At 41.1% G+C, this 18,276-nt stretch overlaps 3 protein-coding genes across 3 annotated transcripts; all 3 read right to left on the bottom strand.

The window, feature by feature from the left end:
- Positions 1-210: 210 nt before the first annotated feature.
- LOC122017658 (probable serine/threonine-protein kinase PBL21) lies at positions 211-6,185 on the bottom strand. The gene is made up of 5 exons (XM_042575325.1): positions 5,796-6,185; positions 5,533-5,696; positions 5,247-5,436; positions 4,696-5,087; positions 211-885 (listed from the first exon to the last, which is right to left on the bottom strand). The coding sequence occupies exons 1-5, from the start codon at positions 5,878-5,880 to the stop codon at positions 646-648; spliced, it is 1,071 nt and encodes a 356-aa protein (XP_042431259.1). The 5' UTR covers positions 5,881-6,185; the 3' UTR covers positions 211-645.
- A 662-nt stretch (positions 6,186-6,847) lies between these two features.
- Positions 6,848-7,451, bottom strand: LOC122013484. The gene has a single exon (XM_042569763.1). It carries the CDS (start codon positions 7,322-7,324, stop codon positions 6,848-6,850), a length of 477 nt encoding a protein of 158 aa, XP_042425697.1. The 5' UTR covers positions 7,325-7,451.
- Positions 7,452-8,764: 1,313 nt separating this feature from the next.
- Positions 8,765-11,387, bottom strand: LOC122014311 (protein WRKY1-like). Its single transcript, XM_042570507.1, has 3 exons — positions 10,042-11,387; positions 9,813-9,938; positions 8,765-9,163 (listed from the first exon to the last, which is right to left on the bottom strand). Exons 1-3 carry the CDS (start codon positions 10,803-10,805, stop codon positions 9,019-9,021), a joined length of 1,035 nt encoding a protein of 344 aa, XP_042426441.1. The 5' UTR covers positions 10,806-11,387; the 3' UTR covers positions 8,765-9,018.
- Positions 11,388-18,276: the final 6,889 nt, after the last annotated feature.

Genomic DNA, 18,276 nt, shown 5'->3' with positions numbered 1-18,276 from the left:
GAAGGTTTTGATTGTATTTATCAGATCTTGCATAATTTTGATAGCTTCGTCGTGTTTTACACAATATTTCTCACTGGAGTTAAATATTTCTTGTCAAGTCGTTTTCTCATCCTAACGTTTATAGTCTTATTGTCACGACACTTTTGGTTTATTTGCGAGTTCCATCTTGTAAAAAACAGTGTTATTTGGTGTTCTGCGGCGAACAGAATATTTTGATAATGGATGAGCTAATTTATTAATAGATACAGCAATCTATGGTAACATATTGTTTGACCACATTTTTTTCATCCTCCTTCAACTTAGTTTGGGTATAATCTGATGACACGGAAGATAGTAACACATTTGCATCATATAGAGGAAATGCAGTGCGGTACGTACAGCATGTGCCTACGAACCCCTTGAATTGCTTTCGAAAACACTGCCCAGTATTGATTGTCGAACTGACTGAGTTGCAGAGACTACTTGTACAGTAAGATGAGACATCGTTGATAGCCATTAAGTTAACTCGAATGACATATTAAAATGTTGATGTAATACATAAGCTTAGGAGGTAGTTTTGGTGAACGCTCGAGCATTAGCAGTAAGACTATGAAACAAACTTCCCAAACTCAATCTATGCACTCCTTTTGCCATCAGAGCTTACTCTCAGCTTTTGAGTTCGTGAGAGTTGGATCTCCGGTTGATGTCGGGAACATAGGGCTGTGAGGCGACATGTTGAAGGGCGATTGATACCTCTTGCATCGAAGGTCGAATGTGGGGCTGATCGTGGAGGCACATGTTAGTGATTACGGCGAGCTGGTAGAAGGGTCGGAGAGGGTAGTGCCCATGGAGCAAGGGATCTGCCAATTGGATGAACTTCCTCTTGTCCTTGATGAAAGGACGTGACTGTAAAACCAAAAACATCATAAACTCTTAAATCCACAATAATATGACATTATGCATACATATGGATACTATTTAGTTAATTTGTCGAAAAAAAGGATTATGTTAGGTTGTCTGTTTCTTAGAAGGAATGTGTTGTAAGATTTGACTGTAACATCTCAATAAAGATCGTTACATCTCTATAACTCGAATGTAGTGTTAAATATATAAGATTTTGCATTACAGAGTCCAACTATAACATATCGATAAGGACCGATCATCTCCATGAGAACTTGGGTGTAGTATTAAATAGACAAAAATTCTGACACACCATATATTGAATAAGAATAAATATTATAGAAAATTAATAGTCTAAGATTTAAAATATAGAATATAGTAAAACAATGAAAATAATAGATACGATGATTATGAGAAAAATTATTATTTTATGTATACAAAAAATAAAATAAATAGGTGAGAAGACAAAAATAATAGAGAACTCAAATTTTAAATTATTATACTAAAAAAAAAAGTAAAACAACAAATGAAATGGTTATTGAACGCCCAAAGGATGTTCATATATCTCTATAATAACATGATATTGTTCACTTTAAGCCTAGACCCTCATGACTTTGCTCTTGGATTCTCCCCAAAAATGTCTCATGCCAATGGAGATATCATACATCCTTTTAAACCCATGATCTTTACTAAATCTTTTCAATGTGGGACTTTGATTGAACCAGAACAATCCTCCCCTCAAACGAATGACCATAATTACTCTCATGGTCCGGACCTTCCCCTGAGTATCCAGTCACTCTTGACCTGTTTCGGGCTTCCTGCAAGCTTCCGGTTACCCTGACCCGCTCTGGGCCTCCCTGCGAGCATCCAGTCACCCTGATATACTCCGGACCTTCCCTAAGCATCCGGGCATCCTGACTCACTCCAGGTCATCCCGCGAGCATTCGGTTACCCTAACCCGCTCCAAGCCTTCCCCATAAGCATTCGATCACCCTGACCTGCTTCGGGCCTCCCCGCAAATATCCGGTCACCCTGACCTACTTCAGATCTCTCCGCAAGCATCCAGTCATCATGACCCATTTCGGGCCTCCCCACGAGTATTCGATCACCTTGACCTGCTTCGAACTTTCCCACAAGCATCTGATCACCCTAACCTACTTGCCTTCCCACAAGTATCTGATCATCCTGACCTGCTCTAGGCCTCCCTGCAAGCATCCAATCAACCTGACCTACCTGGGCATACCCTCAACTTCGTTCAACGCCACCCCACATGACATCTGGTCTGGACCATGACTCTGATATCATTTGTTATGCCCAAAGGATGTTCATATATCTCCACAATGACATGATATTGTTCACTTTAGGCCTATGTCCTCATGACTTTGCTCTTGGACTCTCCCTAAAAGGTCTCATGTCAATGGAGATATCCTACATCCTTTTAAACCCATGATCTTTATCAAATCTTTCTAATGCAAGACTTTGATTGAACCCCAATAAATAGTGATGAAAAAACTATAGAAATAATTAACATACCTTAAGTAGGATTAGATGAAAATACCAAATCAAGATTTTGGGATGACCTAAATGAAGTATTATAAATACTTTCGTCAAATAAAATAATTTTAATAGGAGATTATCTAAATAGACATATCAGAGTGAATAATGAGTATTATGAGAACGTGCACGAGAGTTATGAGTTTGGATCAAGAAATAAGGGCTTATATATATATATATATATATATATATATATATATATATATATATATATATATATATAATTCATAGAATTAAATGGTGAAAGTTAAAGGATATAAAATAAGACATATTTAAGAAGAAGGTAAGAGTACAAGTATTAGGTGCAATGTATGATGACTCTAATACAACATGAGATAAAATGATATCAAAGTTAAAAAAAAAAATAACCAAGAGTGTACTCGGTGAATTAAAGGGGCATGCACTATCAAATAAGGAATCTTGATGGTGAAATGAGAAAATAAAGGAAAATGAACCACCGATAAAGACTTATATATTTGTAAGACAAAGGAAAATTTTAAAAAATATACAATAACCAAGAAGGCTAAGAAAGCAATGAATAAAATAAAGAATGAAACTTTTGAATGGATTATCAAAAATTAGATATAAAAGAAGGGGAAGAAAACATTTATAATAGCTAAAATTAGAGAGAGATAGACAAGAAATCTTATCCAAATAAGATATATTAAAAATGAATGCAAAATGATACTAGTAAATAATGGAGAAATAAAAGAATAATGAAAAATATTTTTTCATCAACTTTTAAATGCAGGTTTAAACGAGCAATTTAACTTAGGTAATTGAAGTAGATCAAATGAGTATAGAAATTTAAATTATTATCGTAGAATTCAAATTTCAGAAGTAGAACAATCTTTAAATGGGATGCATAATGAAAAAACTGTTAGACCAGATGATATTTTGATTTTCAGTGTCGAGGGTCATAAGGTATTAAATGATTTATAAAATTATTTAACATGATATTTAAAATAAAAAATATTTGATTAATAGAAGGTAAGTATTTTAGACGTACAAAATTGTGCAAACTATAGTGGAATTAAATTAATAACTCATATTATGAAATTTTGGAAAAGAGTAATAAAAAAAATGATTATGGTAGGAGATTACGATGATCAAAAAACAATTTGAATTTATGTTTAGAAGATTGACAATAGAAATTATACATTTTCTTAGGCAACTAATTGAAAAGTATAGAATAGAAAAACAGAATCTACACATGATATTTATTGACTTAAAAAAATCTTATGATAGAGTCTCAAGAGAAATTATAGGGAGAATTCTAAAAAAAAAGTGTTAGCATAACCTATATTAAATAATTAAAGATGTGTATAAGAATGTAACGACAAAATTTTAGACAGATTAACTGAAACATTTTCAATAAAAATAAAATTATATTAAAGACCAATTCTAAATCTCTATTTTTTTTACACTAATCATGAACGCTACATTCAAGACATAATACTGTATGTGTGTTATTTACATATGATATTATTTTATTAGATGAGATATGTGAATATGTAAATATTAAACTAAAGTTTTAACAAAAAATACTAGAAGTGAAAGATTTTAAGCTTAATATAATAAAAATAAAATATATATAATTTAAGTTTAGTAATATTAAACGTAATGAGACAATAGTTAAGATAGGAGATGACAAGTTATTTGGAATTAAAAGTTTAAGTATTTAAGATTATTTTTACAAAATAATGAAAGAATTGAAAGAGATGTCTTACATAAAATACAAGTAGGATAGTTAAAATGGAAGAGAATGTCGGATATTTTATATGATCATAAAGTACCTTTAAAATTTAAAGAAAAGTTCTACAAAATGACGGTTACACCAGATATATTATATGTTGCTTAATGTTGATATATAATTCATGCATATAAGCAGAAGATGAAAGTTGTAGAAATGAGGATATTAAGGTGAATATGTGGATATATGATATTGTATAGAATAAAAAATGAGAATATTATAGAAAAAGTCGGAATTAAATCTATTGAGAAAAAACTTCGTGAGACATGTTTGAAATGATAAACATGTACTTTGATAATCAATAAATGTTTCAGTTAGGCAATATGAAACTATGACAAATACATACATCAAATATAAAAGACTAAAAAAAATTTAATAATAATAAAATAAGACAAAATTTATTTAAATATAGATGATATAATAGATCACCTAATGGAATAAGGCATAGTGATAATAGTTGTTGTTGGGTGGAAAAACAAAGAAGTATTTCGAAAGAGAAAAAAACATACCCATTGAATCAAATTCTGTTCCCCTGATCTCTTAGTGCAGTCAAAAGCCATCCTTCCCGTCATTAGCTCCAAAAGAACCACACCGAAACTATAAACATCAGACTTAACGGTTAATTTGCCGCTCATTGCGTAATCTGGGGCGCAATAACCGAACGTGCCCATGACCCTTGTTGAGACGTGAGTATTGTCGCCGACAGGCCCAAGCTTTGCTAGTCCAAAGTCAGAGAGCTTGGGGTTGAATTCATCGTCCAAAAGTATGTTTGCTGATTTCAAGTCACGGTAAATGACAGGAGGGTTAACCACATTGTGCAAATATGTAAGCCCTTTTGCTGCCCCTACAGCAATTTTTACTCTGGTATTCCAATCAAGAGGTTCTTTATTAGGTGGCAAATCTGAAAGGGGAAGAGATAACTCATGAGACATGCAGCAAAAGTATGGTTTTAGACTATCGATATCAGTGTCTTATTTATGCAGATGTGCAAAGAAGCAGGCATTCTCCGTCGAGAATTAATGATTCAACAACGGTAGAAGCACAGAGAGAGGAAGCCTACCAAATAAGTGTTGTTCCAAGCTCCCCTGTGGCATGTACTCGTAAATCAACAGCTTCTCCTCTTCTTCTGCGCAGTACCCAATCAAGCTGACGAGATTGGGATGGTGCAGCATCGTCAACATCAAGCACTCCACGAGGAACTCTTGGCTACCCTGCGTCCCATCCTTGTTGAGCTGCTTAATCGCAACAACCTATTATTCAAATTTCAAAAGCTAGATCAACGCCATTACAAAATCTGAGCTTTTCAAATAAAAAAAGAAGAGAAAAATGAAAGCATCATTGTTTGCCTGGCCAGATTCTAACGTCCCTTTGAAGACGCATCCGAAACCCCCTTCTCCTATCAGATTAGCCATCTTGAAGTTCCGGGTGGCGGCGGTGAGCTGCCGGAGGGTAAACCTCTTGGCCGAGTTCGTCGCCGCATCGGTAGAAATTGCCTCCGCTCCCTCCAATTCTGAGCTCAAACAACCGAAAACTAGTCACGCGAAACCCTAACCGAGAAACGATCTTGTACCTGCACAAGCATCATTGCATCAACCACCGGAAGACAAACCTTCGGAATCGGACGAGGGATGCTCGATGGGCCGTTCCCGAGCCTCCCGAAGATGACGCGAACTGACGCAGGAAAAGCACTTCATGGCTCCGGCTGCAGCACCGCTTTTCAAGGACTCAGAGGAATCGACATCAGCCAACTCCTCCTGTCCTGGCGCCTCCTCGGAATGGGGCGAATCCTTTCAAGGATGGGAACCGGCGAGATGAATGGCGGCTCGAGGAGCACAAGGGTCGTGGCCGGGGAACTCGAAAGATAAATTGATCGAGGAGGAAGGGGAAGATGGTAAGAGAAGGCCATGAGACGGCGCGACTTCTTCGGGGCAAAAAGAATGGACGAAGGCAGAAGGGAAAGTCGGTGTTCCTTCCTTCCCCCAATTCTATTCTTGGAACCCTATTTAAATGACATTTAACAAAGGACGTGCTAATTCGGTGGTTATATTATCGAACTGCATGCTATAATTTTAAATTTATTTAAGCAAAATTTAACTATAAATTTTACTTTAAAAGGAACCTTTATTTTAATTATCATAAATTTATTATTTATTTATTTTTAATTTAGGTATTCAGCTCAAAAAAAAAAAAAATCGCTGCAATACACTATAGTCAACTTTAAATCTTTTCAATCTAACTATTTTACTATTATCCCAAGGCATGATATTCATACAAGTACCTGAATTGACTTATCATGCTGATTATTAAAAGATCATCAGTTCTTTTCTAACAAAAGTGCATTTAAAAAGTAATAACATAAATGAAATCAATATTGTCAGTAAACACAATGGTAATAGCTACAGAATCATATATAGCTTAATAACTTTTGGTGTCTATACAGAAAGATTTGTGATCTATAGCATTCTCAAATGGCCTCTCAAACCCCACCGTAATTTATTCTTCTTTCTCATTTTTATCTTCTTTCTCAAAAGATGAAGATGAGAAAGAAGAACAGAGAACCAGCATCAGTAGAAATGCACCATGAATGCACATAAAGGGAGAATGCAAAGCCTTATATAGATTGTTTTTTTCATATGTATAATAAATTTTATATGTACAGAATTACATGTATAGTTTTTCAATCTTCTCCTGTGGTTTATCCTCCTCATCGATCGTATCCAGTGCCGGTCTCCTCGATCGGCACGTCCTCAGACTCCGCGACCACATATCGTCCATCTCCGATTTCGGCGCATCGAGCGGCCCCGCTTCCACCGGCGCGGCGGCATCCGGCGACGCCAGCGCCGCCACGTCGGCCGTCGTCATGATCGCGTTCGCCCTCCGCATGGGGAGCATGACGTAGACCTCGCCGGCCTCCAGGGTCCTATCGGCCGGGAGGGGCACGAGGCGCCTGCCGACGCCGAGGGAGCTCGCGCGGACGAGAAAGTGGCCGGGCGCGTCGAGCATGAGCTCGGCCGCGGTGGCCGGCCCGTCGATGTGGCGGGCTTCGGCGCTGCCGGGAAAGATGATCTGAATGGAGCTCGCGCCGGAGCCGATGGCGCCGGCGGGGAGGGTGCAGGAGCAGGAGACGCAGTTGCCCATGGAAATGGAAACGGAATCGGAATTGGAGATTGGAGTGACGACGACGGATTTGGCATTAGCTGTCTCAGTGTTAATTCAGGGAGGAAATCGAGCAGAAGGAAGGAATTAAAAGGCGGTATTAATTTGAGAATTGAGGATTATTCTGGTGAGTTGGAATGTGAGTTGGCTTTATTGTTATAGAACAGGGCAAACCAAAATTTACAGAGAATATGGATCAGATCGGTCGTTTAATCCATTAAAATGAAAGAAAAAAAAACATAACGTCATAGTATTTATTTATTTAAAAAAATAAAAATATTAATCATCAGAAAATCTTTATCAAGAGTTTAGGGAAGATACGAGACCAACAATTTTCTTGACGTGCTTTGGTTTCTTTCAAACCTGGCAGGAATTGAAACATTGCAATATTGGTAGGGCGGATGACCTGATCTAATCACATGCTATTTTATAATATTCAAAACAACACATGCATTAACTGAACGATCTTTATTCCACTGTCAAACTGACTACTACCTACCTTCTCCAGCATGCTCTGACATGGCAATCCTAATTCAAGAAATGGTTTGATCCATGTATTAGAGTTCAGAAACTGGATTTGCTGAGTTCGAGTAAATAAGAGTTTGTTTCAATGATGGATATAATAATGTGGAAGACAATGAAAATTGTTTCTAAGTGTTTTCAAGCTATCCATGCAATTTATGATAAAGTTTATGTACAGATCAAGATAAGGATGGATATAAGAATAACCAAATAGATTATGGAAGGACTTCATTTATGTAGTGAATTTTATCTAAAGCGTATTTTCTGTCTAGATGTTTGTGGTATAATTCTCTAAATAACATGCTCAGTGTCATCGTTGGCATGGAAAATGCTCTCTAAAAGTTCATATTTGCTAAACCATTTCATTTCACTCTTTCTTTAGGCAGGCAAACGATTGAAGCCTACATATTGCATCAATTTTTCTAGTTGAAACACTAGGAATGCAACAACAAAGCTTGAGTTCTCACCCTGTGGCACTGTCTGCAAATAGCTAAGCAGCAAGTACTGCAACCATATTCAAGAATTCATTACCTTCACAGCATGTACAGTCTCACATGTTGCTATCAATATCTTCAATGCAGGCAAACTCTGGCAGCTGCATCAGATGTTTGTTCCTATACTCGCCATGAAGCTTTTCCAGCTGGAGCTTGTCATCTTGCATGAATCCATCTACGGTATACCAGAGACGGCACTGACTGCTCAGCTTGCATGGTTATCACTTACTGCTCGATCAACCATCTTATGAAAATAACCCAAAAATATTTGGTATTTGTTTAGGCAGGCACAGGCAAGAATGAAGAAGACTTTGATAAACACAGGTGTTTTTGACAATTTTAGCTCTTTACCATCAGCTTCTCTTCTACAATGTCCACTTTTTTCCCCCGACTAAACTAGTTCATATTGGAGCAAATAGAAAGGTTACAAGATTACCCCATCGTCAATAATTTTTCTTGCTACCAACTGAAAACATTCCTTTGTGCCCCTCCTAATGCGCATTCCTCGACTATCTCATGGAATTCTAAAAGTTAAACCATCTAATAAGTATACCCTGTTTTGTTTTTCTTGAACAGGAGTATTTACAGGACAAGCTGCTCGTGGCTTCTAGTGAATGAAAATAACGTTTCAACTAGTGCTAATGCCACTTTGAACCACATCTATGTGTGAGCAGATTGAGTCAATAACTTGGCATGGTTATGTTCTCCTTCATATGTCACAATCAGCATTGTTGGATCTTCAACACACCTCTCTACATGCTTTCTCGCCGGGCATCCTCGCACACTGCTGCATTTGTAGTATCCTCTGCATAGTTTTGGCAGATGAACGTATTGGATGGTTTCATTGAAAAATAACCAGCAAATGAATAGCATTCAATGTTGAATCAAGCTGAATATGCTACAGCATTTCAGAGCATAGACTACCATTTATTTGAAGAGATTACTCTGAAATATGGCAAAAGTGTTCCACAATGCTTTTATGAAGATAATTTGTTGTCGCTAAAAATATTTAGCATGCTCTTCGTTCATGATTTTGGTATTTAAAGGTCAGATTAAACAATTATGCGCTTAAATTTACACAAGAACCAATAGTCTCATCTGCTAGTTATTGTTTTAATTGCAGATCAAAGAAATGTTACTACCTAATGTTACTACCACCAATCCCTTACAGTTTACAGAATTGGCAAATGACAGTTGTAGTTCTAAGAAGACCAACTAGACTAATAAAGCCTTATAGTTTCTTTACTTGAAGAATAAGAAAATTGCCAGTATTGTATGTGCACTTCTAAACCTAATTATCAATGATGAGTTGACTTCATCTGAGACAATTCTAGTATGACAACAAAGGTAGAGAATAGTGTGTTGGACTTGAACTATAAACATCTATTGTATAAAGTTATTAAATTCTGAGTTTTGAAAAGACAAGAAAACTAGAAGTTTTTGCTACTTGATACCTAGGATGCGGAGATCCCTTGATTGGTTTTTGCCCATACTTCCTCCAAGAGTAGTCATCAGAAGGGATATCTGCAACCTTGTTGCTTATAGCTGGAACCTTAATGGATCTCCTCACTCTCAATTTCCTGTACAAGAACAAGCAAGGGTTGATTTCATCTAAATCAGAGCAGCTTCTTGCAGGGGAAAAAAACAAAAGAAGAAATGAAATCATGTCAGAAAAGCTCCAACCTCTTCTTTGAACAGTGGCACCTGCTTGCTTTTACACATTTGCCATTCCCTTCATCACCTCCACCAGTGCACCTCTTCCTGTTGGGTAGGTGCCAGTTTATCGGATTGACCGACTCTGATCCACGAATCAGATTAAGGCCATTCCCACCCATGCTTCCATCCATGCTCAGGGATGACAGGAAGGACCTCGAAGACGACACAGTCCCTGTGCAACTCGAGTTATTGCTCCTCCCATACATTCCATTGTGGAGCTTGAGCTGTTGCTTAAGCTGAAACAATTGGCTGTTGTGGTGCTGATGGAGGAAATGAAGATGGGCAGGCAAATGGTTGCTGAGAGCAACTTGAACATTGCTTTTGGAAGCAGTCTCCATTTCCACTCTAGGGTTATCAAGAAGCATTCTGGAGGGGATTGGTGAAGCAAGTTTGGAAGAGGAGCTCAAGCCAATGACTGGATTTTGTGGTAGGTCTCTTGGAAGGAGTTGGAGCAATAGTGGAGAAAGGTCAGGTCTAGGTACTACTGTGCGATCTAAGAAAATACTATGATTAAATTGGAGCTGTTGAGGATTCTTGGGCCTCCTAAATTTTGCATGACCCACACCATTACTGAGCACGGAAACAACCTTCTTAAAGCTAGAAACAGCCTCCCCCGTCTCCGCCATTAGATTTTTGCAAGCTAAGGGATGATCTTGGCTCTCAGTCAGTAAGCTCAACACTCTGTGGCAATTCTCCACGGCCGCCCGTGTAGCTTCTTCCACCCCTTCCATCTCAACAAAGCAACTTCTCCAACTCTCTCAACGATCAGTCTCCTGTGACTCAACTTGGAGCAGCCGTGATTAACGGGACATATAAAAATGGCACATTCAACAAGATTTAGCAATCTTTCTCTACCTTCAAGTGTGAACATTTGAATCACCGAAAGCAGACTGATTGAAAAAATACAAGAGGGAAGATTGAACGGTCGTCATCTGAACAGGCTACGATGGCTAAAAAAGACACACGGCATCCAAGGGCCTCAGACCAGGTTAAAGTAAAAGAAAAACCCAACGCCAAAACCAGTTGGGAGGAAAGAGGTAAGCAAGCACAGGGTATCCAAGATCCAATTTTGACCACACCGATCAGATAAAGCTACTGTCTTTTGCAATGCAACAAGCTTTAGACAATAAAGTTAAGATTCCGAAACAGAAATATGTATGAAATAGTTCGTCGCGGACCAACGAAAGAAAGCAAAAATGCGGAGAAAATAAACCCTTGCTGGATTGAAACCCTAGAAAGCGCTTGCAGATGTTCTTGGTTAGTCCTCCATCAGTGAAGGAATGAAGGTCTAAGCATCGGCGATGGCGCAGATTGACGCACTTATTTATCGAACCATGGAGGCTCGCGAAGCCGTACTCTGGCTACTTCACTGCTCGAAAGGCAGATCGCTGCCGTTTAGAAATGATCGGACGGTTCAAAGGCAGACTGGGGCCAATTCGCCTTCCATTGCGAGTGGCTTTAAGCGGTTTAAGTTCTGCGTCAGTCGTCCGTTGTCGCGTTGCAATTTTCACATCTTGCTTTTTTGAGTTTGGGATTCCCTCCAAGTACTGTTGAAATCATATTGATCTGACGGTCGCTAGTCTCCAAGTGGACGGTCAAGATTCAATGGAGGGAAAACTGGGAGAGATCCTGGCCATTTCAGTTGCGGCAGCAAATGTTTTGGCGACACGCCGACATTTCATGTTGACCGTGACAGATTGTTGGGCGGGTGGGACCCAGCTCTGTGTGATTGAGTTAAATATCCTTTTTTCCTTATAAAATAATAGTTTAAATAAATTTTGACGCAATTTACAAATTATATATTTCAAATAAATTTACAGGCAGAGAGTTTTAAATATTTATTTACAGTATATTTCATGGCTCAATGGAAACCTATAGTGCTCTGAATACAAAATTGAAGATAATACAAAACTAAGATAGTCAAATAATATTCGAGTCGACTATCTTAAAACTAAGATCGAATTCCACAACAACTCGATCGAGGCAGTCAAATAATCTTTGCTGCAAACACTATCAAACTTTTACTTTACAACGTTTTATCGTGCACGGATCTCCACAATATCTACAAAAAAAATGGCAGTCTTTAGCCAAAGAAAAAACAGGCACAAGATCGAAGGAAAAAAGTAAATAAAACGAGAAAAGTGAAAATCCAAGTCTTATCTTCCTTCCACCGTTCCACGCTCCGCGTGCGAAGTGGAGACAGATTGAAACAGGCAAGAGACAACAACAACAAAAGGAAGCCTAGCCATGCACATAGACATAGGAATATGGATAGGCAAGGAACTCCCTACGAGATTGTAGATTTAGGACTTCGGACCTAAAAGCTTCAGACAACAACACTCCAAACACGTAGAAACAGAGGCTAATCTTAACTACAAGTCTACAATCAGCTATTATTTATTTTGCTAATTCTTTTAAGAAAACGTTTTTCTCCGGATGAAGGTTTGAGACGATAACATTATATATACATATAATTCTAAATAAGTGAATTTGTACCATCTCAATCTCTCGCGGTATCTATAGGAAGAAGAAGAAGAAGACAGAAACTAATGGGACATGGTGTCGACTCGAAAGCGGGTGTGTGATTGATTCCTTGGCGAGGCAAGAGGAATAATGCCAAAAATCAAAATGCAGCTCGCTCGTCTTTCTATGTACAGATTTCTTGCTTGGCCACAGTTTCCAGACTTACAGAAGAGCATAACAAACATTAGCCACAGAGGAGATGGAAGGAACTCAGTGCTGCAGGTTTTTCTGTTTTGATGAACTTGAGAAACCCTTTTTTGTTTTACTTGGCTATTTTCTGTTTTTTGTTCATCAAAATTTTTGGTCGATTTTCAATCTTCATACGCAGGTGGGCCAGTCGACGCCCCCTTAGAGGCAATCAACCCGCTACCCGCAGCACCTGAGGTCATCTCGTCTGATCGGACTCCCTCCCAGCTCGACCAGCCAGCAGCTTCAATTGGAGCGCAACCCGTTAGTTCTTTGCCCCGGGTTCGCCTTCGGCTCAAGCGCTCGGACATTATTTCTGCGCCGCTCGGCGAGTCATCCAGCCGAGCCGTTTCTTCCCAATCGGATCCGAGCGGTCGCCGAGTGATCAACTTCGTCCTCCGTCTTCCCACCGAGGAGTTCCTTTTGGCGGCGGATCAGCCTACTGCTCCCGAGCATCAAGTTACCATCCGAGGGCCGCTTAACAAGACGTGGGAAGATGCGAGGGCTCGGGTTGCCCTGATGACTCCCGGTCAGCTAGCGGACAGTCATATGCAGCAAGTCACCGGGGTATGTTTCTTAACACGCTATTTTGACGACTTCACCAGGTTCCTGACCTTATCCCATCCGAACACAGCAATGGGTGGAGAACATTGCAGTCAGCAATCGTCTAGCCGAACTGGGGGAGGAGTTGAAGAAACTCCAAATTTCTGGAGGGGCGCCAGCTGAAGGGCCCTCGTATGCTACGCTTAGGTCTGAGCTGACCCAGACAGAAAAACTGCTAGCGACCGAGCGACACAAATCTTCCGGACTGTAAACCAGGGTAGCTGGACTCGAAGTCCAAGTCAAGTCCCATGACCACCAGATCACTGTGGCCACCAACAGAAAAAATAGGGTCGTTGTTGATCTGGACGCGATGAAGGTGCAGGTCCGAGCGCTGGATCAGCGCGTTACAGAATTGACCGACCTGCTATCAGCTGAGAAAGAGAGCCGATCTGCCACTGAAGCTAAACTGCAGGCAGATAAGGAAGATCTCCAAGGGGCTCTCGACGCCTCCTGAGCGGCGCTAAAGGAATACAAGGACGAAGAAGCTGACCGCTTCCAGGTGATGAAACAGAACTACCTTAGATCGGACGCATTTGGTGACAAGTTTAGCGATCGGCTAGTTCTGTCCTTCGAAGGGGCCATCCGGGCGACAACTGTTTACCTGAAGGCCAAGGGTCATCTCCCTGAGGATACCTCTATTCCTCCTCGAGACATGGCCGGCCTGCTGAAAGCTGTTCCGGAGTCCATCTTCAAGCCCATAGAGTGAGGAGCGTTTATGATTTCCTTGAGTGTTTTTTGTAACTCTTCCGATCGGCTCTAAGGGCCTGAATTTTAATGAAGATATGCCGTCTTTTTGTTAGCTTACTCCTGTCAATGCTTGTGCCCTCCGATCGGAGCGCGAACTACTGTCGTTTGCTTCTCCCCCTTTTTCTTCTCGTTAATCGTTTCTCGTCTTGCCTTGCTTTGGTAACTTGGCCGATCGGCCTCTCGACTCATGGGTCGCCCCTTTTTATTATCTTTTTCTGGCTGGAGGGTTTACAGTCGCCGGTTCGACTCCCAGGTTTAACGTCGCTGCTCGACGGTCTTCCGACCGGGGGGTTTATAGTCGCCGGTTCGACTCTAGGGTTTAACGTCGGAGCTCGACGGTCCTCGAGCCGGGGGGTTTATAGTCGCCGGTCCGACTCTAAGATTTAACGTCGCTGCTCGACGGTCTTCCGACCAGGGGGTTTATAGTCGCCGGTTCGACTCTAGGGTTTAACGTCGGAGCTCGACGGTCTTCAAGCCGGGTGATTTATAGTCGCCGGTCCGACTCCAAGATTTAACGTCGCTGCTCGACGATCTTCAAGCCGGGTAATTTATAGTCGTCGATCCGACTCTAGGGTTTAACGTCGGAGCTCGACGGTATTCAAGCCGGGTGATTTATAGTCGCCGGTCCGACTCTAAGATTTAACGTCGCTGCTCGACGGTCTTCAAGCCGGGTGGTTTATAGTCGCCAGTCCGACTCTAGGGTTTAACGTCGGTGCTCGACGGTCTTCCGACCGGGGGGTTTATAGTCGCCGGTTCGACTCTAGGGTTTAACGTCGGAGCTCGACGGTCTTCAAGCCAGGTGATTTATTGTCGCCGGTCCGACTCTAAGATTTAACGTCGCTGCTCGACGGTGTTCCGATCGGGGGGTTTATAGTCGTCGATTCGACTCTAGGGTTTAACGTCGAAGCTCGACGGTCTTCAAGCTGGGTGATTTATAGTCGCCGGTCCGACTCTAAGATTTAACGTCGCTGCTCGACGGTCTTCAAGCCGGGTGGTTTATAGTCACCGGTCCGACTCTAGGGTTTAACGTCGGAGATCGACGGTCTTCAAGCCGGGTGATTTACATTCGCCGGTCTGACTTTAAGATTTAACATCGCTGCTCGACGGTCTTCCGACCGGGGGGTTTATAGTCGCCGGTTCGACTCTAGGGTTTAACGTCGGAGCTCGACGGTCTTCAAGCCGGGTGATTTATAGTCGCCGGTCCGACTCTGAGATTTAACGTCGCTGCTCGACGGTCTTCCGACCGGGGGGTTTATAGTCGCCGGTTCGACTCTAGGGTTTAACGTCGGAGCTCGACGGTCTTCAAGCCGGGTGGTTTATAGTCGCCGGTCCGACTCTAGGGTTTAACGTCGGTGCTCGACGGTCTTCAGAAATGAGCTTATAGCTCGGATAATATACACCCGCCCGAACGTGTAACGCCCGAAAAATTCTCAAAACTATTTTAGAAATATTCTATGATTTTTCTGAAATTTTAGGATATTTTTATGGAATTTTTAGAATAGCGGAAGTAGCAAAAATAAATAGAAAACGAAAATAGCTTACGCGGGAATTGAACCCGAGACCTATTGAGTCCTATGACTTATGGTGAACCATGGTAACCAAGTGAACCCAGCAGGGCCGTGCTGAAAGGAAAGGGAAGCAATTAAATTTATATTCAAGTTAGGTCGAGATTATCACTTAATATAAATAGGGAGGAATTAAGTGAAGAGTTATTTTTCTTTTAACGTGACTTTTATCCTCCTCACCCTAGGTTCCGCCGACCCCTCTCCCTTCCTCTTCTTCTCTCGGCGCCAATCACAAGCCAAGGCTAGGGTTCCGTCCCCTAGGCTAGGAGCACCTCCCGGCAACACAAAAGCACGAGGACGCTTCCCTCCGCGAGAAGAACGCATAGGCGCGAGAAGATCGTCGTAAGGATCGTCTCCTCCGGAGATCGAGCGATTAGAACCGTAAGAAAATCCAAACAGGAGGTAAGAAACCACTCACCTGCAGTATAAGTAGCTTCCGTATGAATTTTATGCTTCAGTTTAGTAGTATGTAGATTTTCGGCACCAGGGATGCGAATCAGCGCATACCAAGTGTTCGATTAAATTGCTAGCCCAGTTAAAATGCAACTTAGACATTTTATTAGCTTAGAAAAATGCAATAGAAGCATTTTTACAGCTTATTTAGTCTTGCTTCAACTTTTACAGGACTAGACGTCCAATGGGTGGGCTCCCACAGTCGCCTCTAGGTTTAGATAACCTAGTTCTGGGTTTAGACTGTAGGATCGAAAAGAATTTAGATATCTCCACAATGACATGATATTGTCCACTTTGGGCCTAAGCCCTCATGGTTTTGCTCTTGGGCTCTACCCAAAAGGCCTCATGCCAATGGAGATATCTTTTCTCTTATAAACCCATGATCTTTCCCATGTGTTTCCAATATGGGACTATGTTTGCAACCTTGCAACCTCAACAATCCCCCCTCAAACAAAGGACCATGAGTTTCCCACGTCCGATCCTCGACCCACCAGGTCTTCCTGCCCCTCAGTCTACCCGACCTACTAGGACTTCCTGCCCCTCGGTCTACCCGACCTACTAGGACTTCCTGCCCCTCGGTCCACCCGACCTACTAGGACTTCCTGCCTGGTGTCTGGTCATCTTGATCCGAACATAGGAGCCCCCACTTTTTTGTTCGAGGTCAATATTGTACTCACATGGTTCAATCAGACCATAGCTCTTGTGAGCAGACGGCGGTTAAACCTTCTGGCAGTCCGGGCTCTGATACCAATTGTAGAATCGAAAAGAATTTAGATATCTCCACAATGACATGATATTGTCCACTTTGGGCCTAAGCCCTCATGGTTTTGCTCTTGGGCTCTACCCAAAAGGCCTCATGCCAATGGAGATATCTTTTCTCTTATAAACCCATGATCTTTCTCATGTGTTTCCAATATGGGACTATGTTTGCAACCTTGCAACCTCAACATAGACAACCTAGTAAAAGAAAGACAAGACTTATTAGCTTATGTTCAGTATTTTATTTTCTCAGTGGCACTGTACTGGATTAGATATCCATTGGGCTGGGCTCCCATAGTCGGTCCCTAGGTTTAGATAACCTAGTAAACCTTACTAAATTCGGGATTTGCAACCCCGGGTCTAGTTAAGGATGCGCGCATAGCATGTACAGTTGCCGGGCCCATTAGCAGCATGATTATGTATTTTAATCTATTATGATAATAGTTTTCCAAACTCACAATCAGTCATGTGATTATATGCTAAATCAGTTCTAGTTCAGCTTTAGTTTAACTCAGCTATGTTTCAGTTTAGTCCTTTCTTACTGATACTTCAGTTATTGCCATGACTAGTTTTGATTTCTATGTTTTGTAAGATAGTATGCCTTGCCTAGCATTCTCTATCAAGTTTTCAATCAGCATCTTTCAAAAGCATGAACTCATCGTATGCATGTTTTAGTGAGGTAGATGGTTTCTTACTAAGCGAAAGCTTACAGATACTTTCTTTTCCTTATACTGCAGATAAAGGTAAAGGAAAGATGGACTAGCGGAGGCTGGAGGGCAATGCTACGAAGATGTGTGTGGGCAGGAACTTGGAATAAAGATCTTAGGAAATTTCAGCAAGTTTGTTTTAAGTATTAGAACCTTTAGCATTTCTTATTACGCCACTTTTGCTTATTTAAGTGGTTGCATGCATGGAGTAATAGAAACTCTGCTTAGATTGTTAGTAAACCTGTTTAGAATGCTAGCTGTTTGTTATTAGAACGTTTTTTGGTCATTTAAGAACTTGTAATGTGATTGAGGCACAAAACAGTGCTGAAATCAGAGCTTAGCTGCAAAATCAGAAACTCGGTGGATCGATTGGGGGTTCCCGATCGATCAGCTGATCGATTGAGCAATTTGTTCCACGAACAGTAGGCTTTTGGATCGATCAGCCGATCGATCCAGCCGTTTCTGACGCGAACAGAGAGCTCTGTGATCGATCACCGGATCGATTGACCAGTCTGGATCGATCAGCCGATCGATCCAGAATATTGTCCCGAGCACAGTAGCGTGCTGGATCGATCACTGGATCGATCCAACCCAAGTCCCGCATACAGTAGCCGGCTGAGTCGATCCCTGGATCGATTCAACCATTCCAATCGATCTGT

Source organism: Zingiber officinale, chromosome 8B (genome assembly GCF_018446385.1).
Source record: "Zingiber officinale cultivar Zhangliang chromosome 8B, Zo_v1.1, whole genome shotgun sequence".
In the NCBI taxonomy this organism is placed as follows: Eukaryota; Viridiplantae; Streptophyta; class Magnoliopsida; order Zingiberales; family Zingiberaceae; genus Zingiber; species Zingiber officinale.
This window is presented reverse-complemented; position numbering and strand designations above follow the sequence as displayed.

Bases quoted from the DNA above. Each gene is read 5' to 3' on its own strand.
- LOC122017658 (XM_042575325.1), bottom strand. From the start codon at position 5,880: ATGAAGTGCTTTTCCTGCGTCAGTTCGCGTCATCTTCGGGAGGCTCGG. The intron at 5,437-5,532 runs GCAAACAATGAT...TTTGAATAATAG, and splicing joins GGACGTTAGAATCTGGCCAG to GTTGTTGCGATTAAGCAGCT. The intron at 5,088-5,246 runs GTAGGCTTCCTC...TTCCCCTTTCAG, and splicing joins CTTGGAACAACACTTATTTG to ATTTGCCACCTAATAAAGAA.
- LOC122013484 (XM_042569763.1), bottom strand. From the start codon at position 7,324: ATGGGCAACTGCGTCTCCTGCTCCTGCACCCTCCCCGCCGGCGCCATC.
- LOC122014311 (XM_042570507.1), bottom strand. From the start codon at position 10,805: ATGGAAGGGGTGGAAGAAGCTACACGGGCGGCCGTGGAGAATTGCCAC. The intron at 9,939-10,041 runs GTTGGAGCTTTT...GTTCTTGTACAG, and splicing joins TGCCACTGTTCAAAGAAGAG to GAAATTGAGAGTGAGGAGAT. The intron at 9,164-9,812 runs GTATCAAGTAGC...AAAACTATGCAG, and splicing joins AAGGGATCTCCGCATCCTAG to AGGATACTACAAATGCAGCA.